This window comes from Capra hircus, chromosome 3, assembly GCF_001704415.2.
Source record: "Capra hircus breed San Clemente chromosome 3, ASM170441v1, whole genome shotgun sequence".
Taxonomy (NCBI): domain Eukaryota; kingdom Metazoa; phylum Chordata; class Mammalia; order Artiodactyla; family Bovidae; genus Capra; species Capra hircus.
Window position 1 is genome coordinate 3,229,820 of NC_030810.1, and position 15,171 is coordinate 3,244,990.

Consider the following 15,171-nt stretch of genomic DNA (forward strand, 5'->3'; position numbering starts at 1 on the left):
TACGTCTTGAGCAACACCTTGACCTTTCAGGGGTCGTGTTTGCTTTGAATGTGTGTTGGGTCTTTCCTTGCTCAGTGTCACGGGCCTCTCGGATGGGCCAGTAGTCGTGGCCATGAGCTGCTCACCGCACAGGCTCTGTAGTTTAGGGCTCCTCTCCCGTGCTGCTGCCCCCGATAACTGGCTGGGGAAGTGGCATCTCACAGAGGGGAGTGTGAGGCGGTGACTGGCGTAGCCAGGCCAGCGCCAGAACCCAGGGCTGCTGGAGGAGCTGGCTGCTTTTAGCTCTACAGACAAACATGAGCTGGCAGAGCGTTAATGCGGCGTGAGCCCAGGCTCAGCCAGGAGGTCAGGCAGATAGCTGAGGCTGTCACCCTGCAGAGCAGTGCCCCACCGGGCCCTCCAGAACACCCGAGTGCCGTTCATTTCCGATCCTGTGATGGCAGGCGCCGTCTGGCTGCCGCTGGGTGCCCAGGTGTGGAACACGCGCATCTCCAGGTCTGGGCAGTCCCGCTGCAGCCCCCTGTGGCCTGAGGCCTGGCCTCCTGGCTCAGGGGCGCGTGCACTGGGCTCTGGGCTGAGCTGAAGTTGGGCTTCACAGCAACATCCTGTCCGAGACGCTAAAAATGCGTGATGAGCCTCCTCAGGAAAACAAAACTCGAAAATTCTTTTCATGCCCTTCTTCACACAGAGAGCAGGACAGTGGTATTGCTGGTAAAGCTCCTTAGTAAGACAGCTTTCAGGTCCTCATGTGTAAATGCCTGCCTCGGGATGATGCAAGACTCTGAACACCGGCTTTTGAAGCTGTTCTGTCATGCTTGCGGGCCTCGCCCAGCCTGCACACAGGCCTTATCACTTCGTCAGCTCCGTTAGAAGGACTGGCCTCCCTGCTGCAGGTACCTCGGGAACACTTCCAGCATATCCCTTCCCAGCACGGAGGGCCAGGCTCCCTTTCTGCGGAGGCAGTGTGCCATCATGGGAGGAAAGAGCCTCGGCATCTCAGAACTGGGAAACCACGCAAGTTACTCAGCCGGATGTTTTCTTACAGCCAACAAGGCACCAGTCTATGAGCACCTGTCCCTAATTCCCAGAGAGCCGCTTCCTGGAGCTGGGAGAGGCTTGTGGGGCTACCCTGGCCAAACCCATGCTCCCCCTCCGACCTCAGAGGGAACCTCCCCTCCTGGAGATCGCCTCTCGTCCTCAGGAGCCTGGCCTAAAGGACTCCGATTCTGTATTTTTAAGGTCGGCCCTTTGCTTCTGTAACTTTGTATAACCACATAAAAGAATACTTGAACAGGCAGTTTTTTACATAAATATATTTCACCTGACATTATATAATAAATACTTCAATTAATTGCTGTATAACACACTTATATTGAGAAAAAGGACCGTGGGTCTCCCCAGGGTGAAAGCTTTTCTAAAGTATCTGTACCCGCTGGGTACAGAGAAATGCAGGAGAGGGTGCGGCCATGCCACCCTTATCTAGGAGTGGGGGTGGGCAGGCAGGACGCCAGCCGGCTGGCGCTTCCTGGTAGGGTGGGGGCAAGTCCTACTGAGAACTGTGTCCAGCCCGCCGAAGGGCACCCAGCGGTCGGTTTGTGCACATGGTGCCTGGGACTCCCGTTAGTCAGACTGTGGGGTGGAAGCTCAGGGCTCCTGGGGACCAGTCACCTGCTCACCCCAGGCCAGCTAGAAGGTCAAGGAGCAGGGTGACTGCAGTCTTCGCCCCTGCCTCTCCCAGGCCTGGAGGCACCCGTGCCAGACCAGCTTGGCCCCCAGGAGCTCCTGCAGTACCAGTGTTCCTGTGGCCTGTTTTCCATGCAGGAAGTGGGGTGGGGGTAACTTCAGCAGGCCAGGGGGGCCCTACATCAAGAGATGGCAGGAACTCTCAGACACCCTGTCTCTCCACAGGAACAGCTGCCATCTGCCCCCCCCTCCAAATCCCATCATCGCTGCAGCAGGGTGGCACACTTGTTCCCCAGCCTGACCACAACGCCCATCTGAACTTGGGGCCGTGGTGCCACCCGAGTGGGGCAGATGCTCTGAAGAGCCCAGAGCTGGATGGACCCAGTGGGGCTAGACCGTGGTGGCTGGGCACCCAGAGCTGTCAGCCTGCGGGGGCCACGGCTTCACCCATCCAGATGAGGGCACAGGGCCTGGCCGCCCCCCATCTGCAGGGACGTTCCAGCTCTCTCATCTGGCAAGTGGGCCTGAGCAGCATGCCAGGGCCTCAGGGGAGAGGCAAGACTACCTCATCCGGGAGAGGGTTTGCAAAGGAGGGGACGGTGGGAAGGCCAGGTGAGCTCGCGAGTGGGCTCGCACGCGTGGGAACAGCTCTGGACTCACCGTCCCCGTCAGCCTCTTCCCGTGCCCCTGGTGCCCAGGCCGCTGTGCCCAGAGGCCGCAAGGACAGGCTCGGGCCCTGTGGTCCCTGCAGGCCAAGCAGTGCCCTGAGGTCCACGGCAGCCAAAGGCACAGCTGGGAGAGGGGCAGGTGGGCACCAGGCAGGCTGGGCGGCCTCTCCCCTCATCGGCACACCCAGCGGGCAGCCCATGAGAGCCGTAGGAAAGATGGAAAAGGTGCGGCCAGACCTCAGCCATGGAGCAAGCTGCCCAGGAGGGGCCCAGGTCTGCAGCCGGGGGCGGGGGGTGGGGTGGGCAGACAAAGCACGGGCACACCTGGGCATGCTGAAACCCCTCCCTGGAAAGGACGGCGTCCCGACATCACCCGGAGTTCCCGGACCGCCAGTGTGCGTGTCGCCTCCGCGGGCTGCCGTAGTGGCGTCTCTGGCTTCAGCTGCGGTGGCCAGGGTGGGCAGTCCAGCGGGCTCCCTCCTGCCCGTGGCCTCTGCCACTCCGACAGTGCCCCTGGGGTTGCTCACACTCGGGCGTGGCGCTCACACACCGAGGAGGACAGCGCTGAAGTGGGAGCCGCTGCGCACCGTGAGGGCGGAGCCGCTGGCGTTATCCAGGAAGACGGAGGTGTACTGTCCGGCCTGCAGGGGGGCTCCGCGGTCAGCTCGGACGCCGCGGCCCACAGGCCCACCAACTGCTCGCCCCGCCCTGCCAGCCCACACGCCTCACCCTCAAACCCGGCACCTCTGACCCCTGTTCTCGCGCTTTCTCCCCAGCTCCGTCAGCCTCTTGCGCTGGCGGGCTCCCTTAGCTTGTGCGTGTGGGGGCGAGCCTCCAGTCGGGGCCAGAGTCAAGCTTGCTTTGCAAAACCCAGGCGAGAGGGCGCCCCTTCCACCACAGGCCTGGCCACTGACCCCTCTGGTAAAGCCATCGTGAGGCCAGTAGCAGGGCCTGGCTACTCCAGATGTGGTCCGGGCACCACAGGGTCAAGTCCCCAGATGTGAAGCAGGAGCTCCCAGAAATGCAGAAGCCAGGCATTCCATCTCAGGACCCCAGGCCCACCATGCCGCCTGAGGTCATCATGCAGGGACCAGACCTTTCTGCAAACATACCCACAGTGCCTGCAGCCACAGCCTGGCCTCCAATCCCGGCGTTGCTGGGTGAGCCTGGGCAAGCTACTTAACCCTTCTGTGCCATAGTTCCCTGGCCCACTTCAAATCACTGTGGGTTAATGAGTAATTTATGTGAAGCGCTCAGAACAGGCCTGGCATGTAAGTTGTTATTCAACACATCTGCAACGACTTTTGTTTCCAGGAAATCCTTTTCATCCACTTCTCGACCACCGGCCACAAATCCCCAGTCTAGAGAGAGACTGCGGCTCGGGGTTTTGTGTGGAAATAACCTCGTCTGCTTCACGCAGTCTCAGTGGGCCAGGGGGTCATGAAGTCCTCCCTGGGAGAGCTGACCTCTGTCACTGTCCTCCATCACTCCCCTGCCCAATTGAGTTCTCTCTGAAGGGCCGGTTCAGGCCAGCCCTCGACATACGATGCTTGGGAGGTCAGAAAACAGATGGAGGAGCAGAGCAGAGGACAGGTGTCTGGGGGGCGGCCAGGTGTGGGGAAGGGAGGCCCAGTAACACAGCTTGGCTCTGCCGGGACTAGCGTGAGTGCTCCATGCTGCCCTGACCCTCGTCAGGGCTCGGAGGCGGGGGCACTGCACCCACAGCTCCCGAGCCCACCAGCACATCTCCCTGCCACCGGTGGTCCCCCCACGGTGGAGCCTGCCCCACACACCTGCAGATAGAGAACGCCATTGACCGAGATGGTAAAGAGCTCGCTGCTGCCCTCCAGCCCCATGACGGCCTCCAGGGAGCTATGGCCAAAGGAGACGGAGGGGGCACCTGAGACCCCGGCCCCAGGCTCCCCAACGCCGCCTGCAGTGTGCTCCCCAGCACCCAGCACCCGGCCAGGCACCCCGGAAACGGCAGCCTCGGCCAGGCTCCCGGGGAAGGTGGTATCTGGATGGGGTCCCCAACAGGAGTGAGCACAGGACTGAAGCGCACAGGACGGCACGTGTGCCGCCAGGGCCGCAAGCCCAGGCTCTGACAGGGCAGGTGGAGGTGCGGGGCGGGCTGCTGGGAGTCTGGGTTCAGGCCGAGCCCTGCACAGCTTTCCAAACTAGACTGAGATGCGAACTTCACTCCTGCACGCCTTCTGCCACTACTGTGGCACACCTGCTCTCCGCCTGGGCTATCTGGGCGCTGGGGTACAGAAAGGGCAGCCCAGCCCTTCTGAACCGACATCAACCAGAGGATGGAAGGGGCGGGAGAGTGCCTGGGGCAGGCCCTGCACAGACCAGGCAGGGGGCCCCTGAGGACGCAATGCTGGCATCTCAATCACGGGATGGTCTGCTGCTGCTGAGCTGCCTCAGTCCTGTCCGGCTCTGTGCGACCCTACAGACAGCAGCCCACCAGGCTCCCCCGTCCCTGGGATTCTCCAGGCAAGAACACTGGAGGGGGTTGCCATTTCCTTCTCCAATGCATGGAAATGAGAAGTGAAAGTGAAGTCGCTCAGTCGTGTCAGACTCTTCGAGACCCCTCGGACTGCAGCCCACCAGGCTCCTCCATCCATGGGATTTTCCAAGCAAGAGTACTGGAGTGGGGTGCCATTGCCTTCTCCGCGAGGGATGGTACAGTCAGCCCCTTTTGGGTGCAGGTGGGATGGGGAAGGTGGGAAGACCGGGGCTGGGGGTACGGGCTGCGGAGGGTCGGTTTGGGGCAGCGGGTGGGCGCCAGGAGGCTGGAGGAAACTTGCGAGCAGGCGGCGGAAGCCCCGAGGGAAGAGGCGGGTGCCCACTCACGCATGGTGCTGACACCGGGACTCCAGGCAGATGAGCAGACGCAGGCGGTCCCGGGGGCGCGGCGGCCCGCGCCTCGGCGGCTCGGCCAGCGCTGCGGGGGAGGCACGGGGGCAGTGATCACCAGACGGCAGGGCCCGAGGGCAGCGGGGCGACCCCCACCCCGCGCCCAGCCCGGGGCCGGGCCTCACCCACGTGCAGCGTGGCGGCGAGCGCGTAGAAGCCGGCGACGGGCGCCGTGTACTGGCCGCTGGTCAGGTTCAGGCCCGGGCCGCGGCGGAAGGCGCCCTCGGCGTCGGGCTGCAGGCGCACAGACGGTCACCCCGGGCCCGCCGCGCCGCGCCCGCCCCGGCCCTGCCCGGCCCGGCCCGGACTCACCACGTAGTAGAGGCCGAGCTCGTGCAGCGCGCGCCGCTCCACCGACGCGTCCCGGCGCAGGCGGCAGTGGAAGGCGGCCTCGACGCGCGGCGCCCGCGGGCCGGGGTCGAGGGGCGCGGCCAGCAGTGCCAGCACGCCCGCGCCCCCGCCGCCGCCTCCTTGTCGTCCTCAGGGCGCGCGGCCGGCACCGCAGCGGGAACGCGCGGGCCGGGCTCGGGCTCCGCGCACTCGCGCGTGCGCACCGCGCCTGGCACGGAGCAGGAGGTGGTCGCGCCGGGACCCCCACCGCCCCGCGGCCCGCCCTGCCGCGGCCCGCCCGGACACCTGCCCCAAACCCGGGCGCCGCTGAGATCGCTGTCACCGTTATCGATGACCCCTGGAACCGCGGGTCGGGCGCCCGAGCTCGGGAATCCACGGGAGACCCACTCTGGCCTGCATGGTCTTCGGAACCGGCTTCGCGATCCCGCGGCTGCTCCCGTTTCCTTTCACGCTTTGGCTACCGGGAAGCTCAGGGCTGGTGCACCCAGGACCCCTGTTCTCTCCTGCCTCACCTGTTTATCCTACTGCTTCTCACCCTGGGGCTGCTGCTGCTTTTTCTGTTTACATTTTTATTGAATCAGGAAATGCAGTAGGATAAGCCAGACCCTCATTTGGGGAAAGAAGCTGAGTGTAAAGAAATTATTATCGCAGAGAATGTGGAGGTTCTTCAGCCTCTGAAGCTGGTCTACTTAAATGAAGAGTAGCTGTTTGTCGCTCAGTCGTGTCCGACTCTTGGCGACCCCGTGGACTGCAGCCCACCAGGCTCCTCTGTCCATGGGATTCTCCAGGCGAGAATACTGGAGTGGGTTGCCAGGCCCTCCTCCAGGGGATCTTCATGACCCAGGGATCGAATCTGGGTCTCCTGCATCGCAGACAGATTCTTTACCATCTGAGCCAGCAAGGAAGCCCCAGTACGTTAGCTAGAAATGGGAAAAGACTCAAGAGCTCTTCACAGTGAAATGAACTCTAGTCGGTACCCAGAGCCATCGCCTGGCAGCTGGCCGCACGCAGTGCAGGGACACCGCCCTGGGTGCTAGAGCCCCTTCAGCTCTGCTCTCACCCTCTGGGGCCTGAGCCCCAGCCTGCTCCTCTCTGTGCTCCCGGGAGTGTCCTCCCTGCCCCGTGAGGGCAGCCTCCTGGGGCCCACCCGTTGGGCTCTGCAGCCAGCAGCAGAGATGTGTCAGGGGAAGAGGCGGGGTGCAGGTGAAGGGAAGAAAGAGGCCTGAGATCTCCCTGGTGTCCCTGCAGGGCTCAGTGGAGCAGTCTTCAAGCTTAAGGAGCTCTGACTTCTCCCTAACAGTCCCCACTTGGGGAACACGGGCTTGGATCTCTCAGCTTTTGCAAGCTCAGCGGCCTCCCAGGTGGGGTATGGAGGCTGGTCCCCAGGCACCTACTGAACACAGAGGCCAAGTCCATTCTCCTCTGTGAAGCTGCCTCCTCACCCACTCCTCCTCAACCTCCACGAGGCCCCGACCCACACAGAGCCCTGACCTGGGCCTGCACTAGAGCCGTGGCCTCCCGGATACAGGTTGACAAGACCAAGGTCCAGCCTTTTTCGGTTCCTCTGCCCCCCGCTCTCCTCTGTGGGGTGCGTATCCCCGCCCCGATCTCCCCAGTGTGGTGTGTACCCGCCTCCCTCGCTCTCCCCAGTGGGGTGTGTATCCCCTCCCCAGTGGGGTGTGTATCAGTGTGGTACCCACCCCCTACCTTTCAGCAGCAGCTGGAACTCCTTCAGTAGGACTTCAGGTGGGGTGATGGGGCCTGGGGGACCCTGGGGGCCAGGAGGCCCTGGAGGTCCTGGCAGACCAAGCTGAAAGAGAAGGCTGACAGTGAGGACTTCTGAACAGGCAGCGCGGGGGTGGGGGGGGGGTGGGGGACTGTGGGCACCCCCTCTGTGAGCTTTTGCCAGCAAGGCTGGTAATGCGGGAGCCAGGAGACTCCTGCTTTGACCCCTGAGGGGAAGGTCAGCCTCCAGTTCCCCTGAGGAGACAGTGAAAGCTGCAGGCATAGGGCTGGGGTTGGCGGGCTGCTGGGGGCCAGGCTGGGAAGAAGGAGGCCGCAGCCCAGCCCTGGGGCTGAGGGAGGCAGGGAGGGCGGGGGGTGTTCCAGGCCGCCTGTGAGTCTCAGGTCTATCACCGCCCCAGTCAGCAAGCCCCCCTGTGCCTGGCCATCCCAAGGGCGGCGGTCCTCAAGGAGCCCTCACCGGACCGGTCTGGGACTCTGCCGGGAGGCAGCCTGGGGAGCCCCCAGCTCAGCTTGGGGGTGATAGGTCAGGTCCCAGTGGCAGCACAGCCGGTGGGCTGCCCCAGGCTCAGAGCCCCGCACACCATCGCTGGGGTGGCCCTGAGGAGCAGGGAGGCCAGGGCTCAGCAGGGCGGCACAGCGCTACCTGGTGAGCCCCACCGCAAGGGACACAGCCCTCACTGGGGCCCAGGGCAGGGGTCAGCTGTCAGAAACAGGGGCCAGGCCCCACCCAGGCTAATAGAGGGTAGATACCAGTGGCTGCCCAGGCCCCTGGTGGCCCCCAGACTGTGTCACTCCGGCGCACCCGCAGTCCCCTCCTGCTCGGTCCCTGACTGCTCTGCAGCCCAGCCCAGGCCTCCCAGGATACAGAGAGGGAAGAGAATGCAGTGAGCCAGGGAGGCTGCCTGGCATTCTAGGGGTGCAGGTAAATGGCCGGAACAGGCACCCCAACCTCAGGGTCACACGGGCCCCGCTTGACACTTCTGTGCTCTCCAGCCTGAGGCGGAGGGTCTGTGCTCGTTGGGAGTGCTCCAGGTGGGGCCAGGGAAAGGCTCGTGGGTGGAGGCTCGCATGCACGCGCACACACACTGGCTGGGCTCCAGTGCTCACCTTCAGCTTCTTGGCCTTGCTCCTGCTGCCCCTCTTGCTGTTGACACCCTTGTCACTCTGCCTGACGAAGAGCATCCAGGCGTCCCGGGGATCGCTGAGGCCGTGCGCCCGCTCCACGGGGGACTCCTGGAACATAGCCGCCAGCAGATTGTTTTGCCTCCCAGACAGGGCTGCCGGCCAAGCAGACCGAACACTTGGCAAGAGGTCACTGTGCAGGACTGGCCTCCTCTGGCCCCCTGGGCCCCCGTCACTGTCAACCGTGCTGGCCCCCAAGCCAGCACAGCCCCAGCCCTTGGCCCCTTCCTCCCAGCCGTGGAGGGCAACCCCTGGGGAACAGCCACTCCTCAGCCTGGACCCTGCAGGGGAAGACCCTGGGCATAGGCGGAGGAAGTCGGGGTGCCAAGCTTCAGCGCAGGTGGAAGCTGGCACTGCCGGGCCCCTCCCAGCCTCTCTCCAGGGGAGCTGCAGCGTGTGCGCCTCCCTGAGGACCAGACCACCGGCCGCCCTTGGGGCTCAGGCAGAGCCACCAACGGCCAGCAGGCACCCCAACCAACGCCTGGGGTCTGGAGCTCTCAGGCCAATTTCCACCCTCAGGGCTGTGAGGCCTCCCTTCCTGGGCCGTTTCGGGCCCCACGGGTGGGGTGTCCCACACTGAGATATGGTGACCCAAGGCCCCTCCCTGTCCTTAGGGCTCCTAAGTCACGTGCCCCAAGCTGGGACAGTGACAGGTCCAGAAACTTCCACCCCGCCCTCGGCAGGCTGCATTCTGACCAGTCCTGACATGGTGGAGCTCCAGGAGGTAACTTCCAGGGAGAGGCCTCCAGCCCTGTGGGCGGCAGGCCCCAGACAGTCTGGGCTCCGGACAAGGCTGCCATCTGGGAAGGAAACTGGCTCAAGAGGGCTTGGATGAGGTCATGGGCACTGACTCGGGCGGCTGAAGGAAGGACCCTGGGATCTTGGAGCCAGCCAGGCTCACGGGTCTCGCGGCCACTCTGCAGGGACCCAGGGCCTTCTCTCAGGAGCCCGTGTGGTGTGATGGGGATGGGGCTTCTGTGACGGAGGGACGTGGGTCAGAGGGAGAGGCCTCAGAGTGCCCGGGGCATCCCCACACCTCCCTGGGTGCCGGGCACTGCGAGGCCTCCCCCAGTGGTTCCTCTGCATGAGTACTGGTGACCCCAGTCTACCGGCCCACACCGCCTTCAAGGGAACATCCGGGAGGAGGACTCTGTCCGGGGTGGACTGTGTGCTGGGACAGCCCTTCTGCTGGCCCAAGAGCCTGTGGAGGGACTCAGACCCCAGTTTGGCTTGAAACAGAAACAGGTGGAACCAGGTTGGTCTGGGGCCCTGGGAGACTGGCTGCGGCAGTGTGGGTGGACGTTGGGCCACTGCCCTGGCTGATGGAGGTCTCCAGCCTCCAGCGGCTCTCAAAAGGAGCCCTGCCTCCAAGGCCAGAACCCACCCCTGGAAGCACCTGAAGCCCCTCTGTTTCCTGACCATCACAGCCCAGCCTCTGGAAACCCTGTACCCCAGCGTCTCCCCGGGGGCTGAGGTAGGCTTTGCCTTCAGTCCATGGGAAATGGCAGGAGTCGATGGGAACAAGGGCTTTGGGGAGGCTCCTCCCGGGGAGTGATCAGGGCTGGCTGCCACTGTCACCTGTCTTCAGTGGGGGCGTCCCCAAGCGGGGGCGTCGTGGTTCCCAAAGTGACACTGAGAGCAGAGGTGCAGGCCTGAGCCTCCAGGCACCGCCCACAGGCATCTTCAGAGGAAAGAAACTCCAAGCAGCCTCCCCAGGGCCCTCCCCTCCCTGTCTGGAGGCCCCACCCACACTGAGGGCAGCTCTGAAGGGCCCGACCCCCTGGTCACCCCCAACCGGACCACCCACTTCTGCAGCCAGAAAGAAAGGAGCAGGGCAGAGCTAAGTGTCAGCCAGAAATCACAGATCGGAGGCCGGCACCCCATCCAGACGCTTTCTCCCTCCCTCCCCAGTTGGCAGGAAGGCAGTTGTTTATTTCCAGAGAACAGGCACCAAGGAGATAGGGGCAGGGGCGGGGTGGGTAGGGGTGGGGGTCAGGGACTTGCTCACACTTTTTACAGATACCCTCTTCCCAACTTCAGGAGGATGGAGTTATTTACACTTTACGAGCTTCCCAACCTGGAAGTCTCCAGAGAACAGGCATCTCCCCCCAGTCCAGTAGAACTTTGCTTTTCATGACAGCCCCAAAAGCCAAGGTCAGGGCTAGCCTTTAAGGCGCCGGGCTGTGCAGGGGGCCAGCGCCCAGACCTCCGGCGCCAAGCCCGCAAGCTAAGCGCTTTCCCGTCCCCTGTAGAGAGGGGGACACCCGGGTCAGCCCCGGTCCCCGCGGGCTCGCGACGCCCCGCTCCCCGCCGCTACGGAAGCGAGCGCGCTGCGCCCGCGGGGCGCCTGGGGACCCAGGGGCGCGCGCTGCGGGCGGGGCGGCTGAGGCCCGAGGTCTCCAGGGCCCGGGCAGGCCGGGTGGCCTCTTACCGGCGGGCGGGCGGCCGGTCCCGCAGGCAGTTCGTTCCCGGGCGGCGGCTCCTCGCGGGCGCGGCTCCCCGAGGGCGCACCGGGCTCCGGGGAGCCCAGGCCCACGGCGGCGGCCAGCAGGCTGGCGTAGGCGAGCAGCAAGGCCCGCGCGGGGCAGCGGGCGGGGGCCATGCGGGCGGGTGCCTCTGGCCTGCGACCGCAGCTGCTGGACTCCTCGGCCCTGGGCTCCGTGCTTTATAACGCGCTTGAATCCCCCGCCTAGCCCGGGGCGCGCCTTCCCGCCCGGCTCCGCCTCCCGGCTCCTGCGCGCGCTGCGGTCGTCGGCGGTGGCGGGGCGATGCGGGGAGGCGGGCCGCCCCACGGGGAGGGTCCCGGGAGGGGCTTGTACGCTGCCGGGGGGTGCGGGCGGGACGCGAGTGGACACCAGGGGCGTGGGGTCAACAAGGGGCTGCGAGGAGGGCCGCGCGCGGGAGGAAAGGGCTCGGGGAGCCGCGGCTGGCGGGGGCCGGAGCGCCCCCTCCTGTCGGGCGCGTTTCCTCTCGGCTCCGGTCCGTCCTGCGCGCTGTCCAGCCTCTGCTTCGCGGGCACCCGGACGCCCTTCTCGCGGCCACGGGGTATCCCGACTCTCCTCTCTGTCCCGTGCGCCTCCTGCGGGGACCCCGAGATGCCCGATGGATTACATCTGAGCCCGAAGACTGTCAGAGCCCCTCTTTGGCGCCCCTTTCCCAGGAGAGACCCCCTTCCTGCTTCCCACGGCCGCGGACCCCCTGAGCTCAGAGACGCGCTGTTCCTCCCCGCCAGGCGCACCTGCGGGAGCCTCGCCGGGGTAGGGGGGGCGCGAGGCGGGGGGCGCGGAGATCTACCGCCTGGGAGCGGGCGCCCGGAGGCCCAGACTGGGAGGACGGAGCCCTGCCTCGAACTCGCGGGGGGTTGGGGGCAGATCCGACCGGGGACCGGGGACCAGATACCCGCAGCTCCCCCGAGATCAGGGCAGCCCACTGGTGGACCCGAGTGGCCGGCCTGAGCTCCAGGCTCCTCCCGGTGCTGTTTGTTCTGTGACCCGCGGGTGGCCTCTCTACCTGACCCCCAACTCTCCTCAGACTCCCTCCACTCCCACTCCCCCGCTCACTGCCCCCCCCTCCCAGGCTGGCACTCCAGGCTCAGGCTTTCCTATGCCTCCCTGAGGTGCCTTCACCTGGGGGGATAAACTGTATCTTATCCAAGGGGCTCGGGGGAAGGGCACTTCTGAAGAGTGCACGTTACCAGGGCCTTCCGCCCTCACCAGTATGCCTTCCACCTCTTCTGGGAAGAGGGGAGACCCCCCCACCCCGTCCTGTCTCAGAGAGTGGCAGCCGGGGCCTGGGGGAGGAGCCCAGGGTCATCCCTGGCTGCTGCACCACCTGAGGGGGGGCCCCCCCCCGCCCCCAACCCCTGCCCCCCCATCCCTCCTACCCCTCACCCCCCCACCCCCGCCTCCCCACCAAGGACTGTTTCCAGGAGACAGGTAACTCTGCACTTTAGGAAAAGCCTGAAACTTGATGTTAATGCTCCCTCTGGTTCTGCCTCTTTCCTTGTAGGATGGTGGGGGGTGATGTTAGTTTTAGATTTCTTTTTAAAAAATGCTGTTCCCACCCTGAGAATGTGTCCCCCCCCTCCAGGGATCTATGTGTCTCACTCTATGACACTCACTCTATGAGACTTAGAGTCTGCAAATTAGAACTGCACGGGAATTCCATCTTTAGACATGTTTGGGGAGGGGAAGGTATCAATGGAATAAAAAAAATAGAAATTCCTATAGAAATTGCAGCTTTGCTGTGGTACATATACACAGTGGAAACTTATTCAGCTATTTAAAAGAATGCACTTGAATCAGTTCTAGTGAGGTGGATGAAACTGGAGCCTATTATACAGAGTGACGTAAGTCAGAAAGAAGACACCAATACAGTATAATACTGCATGTATGTGGAATTTAGAAAGATGGTTAACGATGACCTTATATGCAAGACAGCAAAAGAGACACAGATGTAAACAACAGGCTTTTGGACTCTGTGGGAGAAGGCGAGGGTGGGATGATCTGAGAGAGTAGCAGCAACACACGCATATTCTGCTGCTGCTGCTGCTGAGTCGCTTCAGGCGTGTCCGACTTAGCATGTGTGGAACAGATCGCCAGTCCAGGTTCCGTGCACGAGACGGGGCGCTCAGGGCTGGTGCACTGGGACGACCCTGAGGGATGGGCTGGGGAGGGAGGTGGGGTTCAGGATGGGGGACACATGTACACCCATGGCTGATTCATGTCAATATATGGTAAAATCCACTACAGTAATGTAATTAACCTCCAATTAAAATAAATAATTTACAAAAAGAAAAATCGCAGCTTTGCAAAAAGACATGTGAGAAATATTGTACGCGTTCAATAAAGTGTATGAACCTATTCCATTGACAACCATTCAGTAGTTTTGTTACAGACAAAGGCATTTGCTCCAATATTTGTAGATGGTGTTGCTGGAAGGCCCTCAGAGAATTCAGGGTTTCTTGGGTGGCCCCTGTCTTCTGGCCCCACAGGCACATCTGTTAGAAAGCCAGGCACTGGAACTTCGTGATGACATGCGTGTGTGCTTCAGCCTTAAGTATTAACATTTTTATTCTGTTTCACTTTGGGGGGGAGACTTTGAGACCATGAGATGCCGAGTGTGGGGTATTTTCATTGTTGAAACCCGCAGTCTGCTGGCAGAGAGGGGTGTCTGTTCTTGGCTTGCGCAGCTCTGTGAGAGATACCTTCTTAATTCTGAAAAGGCTTGTCCTTACCCAGCATCGCATTCACTTCCCATGGCCCAGCTGGTCAGCCTGCGCAGCTGGGGGCTCACCAGGCACGCACAGCCTGGGCCTGGGGCCGGGCTGGACCCCTTTCTCCCTGGGCATGGTGCCATCTCCACATGCTTGCATCAAGTCCTTCCTGTTTCTGATGATGAGCTGGAAGGGTACTGAGCCATGGCTCTCTTCTCCCCGAGACGGGCGCCCCTTAGGGATTTCCTGCGGGGGTCTGGCTGTGAGCGAAGCCCGGGGCAATGCGTGCAGCTGCCTCTCTTGAACCAGGGGCTCTTCACAGAGCTCTCCCTTCCCTGGATGGCGGCAGGGGGGATGCAAGGCCACAGAGCAGCCACCCGGTGTGGGGGGAAGGCAGCTCCTCCTGGGCCCTGCCCCTCCCCCGAAGGTGGCTGGCCTGTCCAGGAGCTTCTGGGAGTCTCAGCCTCCTTGCCTGAGAGCTGGGGTGAATGCATGTGTGTCCTCAGGGCCTGCTATGGGTGAGGTGCGGCCCCAGAGGGTGCTGCGTGGAGCCGTGAGCGAGGCCGGCCGGCCTGCCTTCCGGGTCATTATGTCATGTTGTCAGGGGGAGGGGGCCCTCAGACCTGCCTGAAGACAGAGGCCCTGCCCTGGCCAGACCCAGCCGCAGGTCTGCTCGGCAAAGCTGGTCCTCACACAGCTCTGTGTGGCTCTGGAGGAGGCCCATCTCGGGGCCTTTAGACACGCGGCCCTCAGAGCCTCAGTTTGCCACTCTGTACAATGGGCACAATGACAGCTGTCAGCCGCGAGCCCTCACCTGGGACCCCACTCTTTAGGGGCACGGTGGCTGGTAACAGCCACCCCCAGAGGGAGGCCTGCTGCCTGGGGACCCTACTTCTGGGTTGCTGGCCTGTGTTCTGGTCACGTGAGGCCGGCCTCTCCCGGGACCATATCTGCTGTTAGTCCTGTCCTGTGCCCTGGGAGGGTGAGCCTCAGGCTCTGTCACCTTTGGCGATGCCGGGGACACGGGGGGACAGAGGGGCCAGGTTTGGGTCACACGATCCTTCAGATAGTCTCTTGATATGGCTTCCGGCTCACAGTAGGGAGCCTTGGCCCTTGTGTGGTCAACAGTGAGGACGGGAGCCACTGCCACGTGAAAACAGCTATTTTCCCAGCAGCGAGCAATCCTCATGGTGTCACGGGCCCGCCAGGAGACCCAAATCGGATCTGTTCCGCTGCCGAGTGGCCTCTGGACGCTCTCTGGAGGTGACGACATGGCCCAGCCCCAGGGCGGGAGCGTGAAGAGAGCTGGGACCTCCATGTGGGGCTCCTTGTGTGTGCTGGGGGGTTCACAGCTCCACAAGAGCCCCCATGGACGGGAGGGGAGCTCAGCAAAGCATCACACAG

At 63.4% G+C, this 15,171-nt stretch overlaps 1 protein-coding gene across 1 annotated transcript; it reads right to left on the reverse strand.

Annotated features, from left to right (window-relative positions):
• ERFE (erythroferrone) lies at positions 1,304-11,154 on the reverse strand. The gene is given in 9 exon segments (XM_018040288.1): positions 1,304-2,992; positions 4,145-4,223; positions 5,211-5,301; positions 5,399-5,507; positions 5,586-5,726; positions 5,729-5,832; positions 7,332-7,434; positions 8,478-8,603; positions 10,984-11,154. Coding segments are annotated over 9 exon segments (1,023 nt in total). The 3' UTR covers positions 1,304-2,893.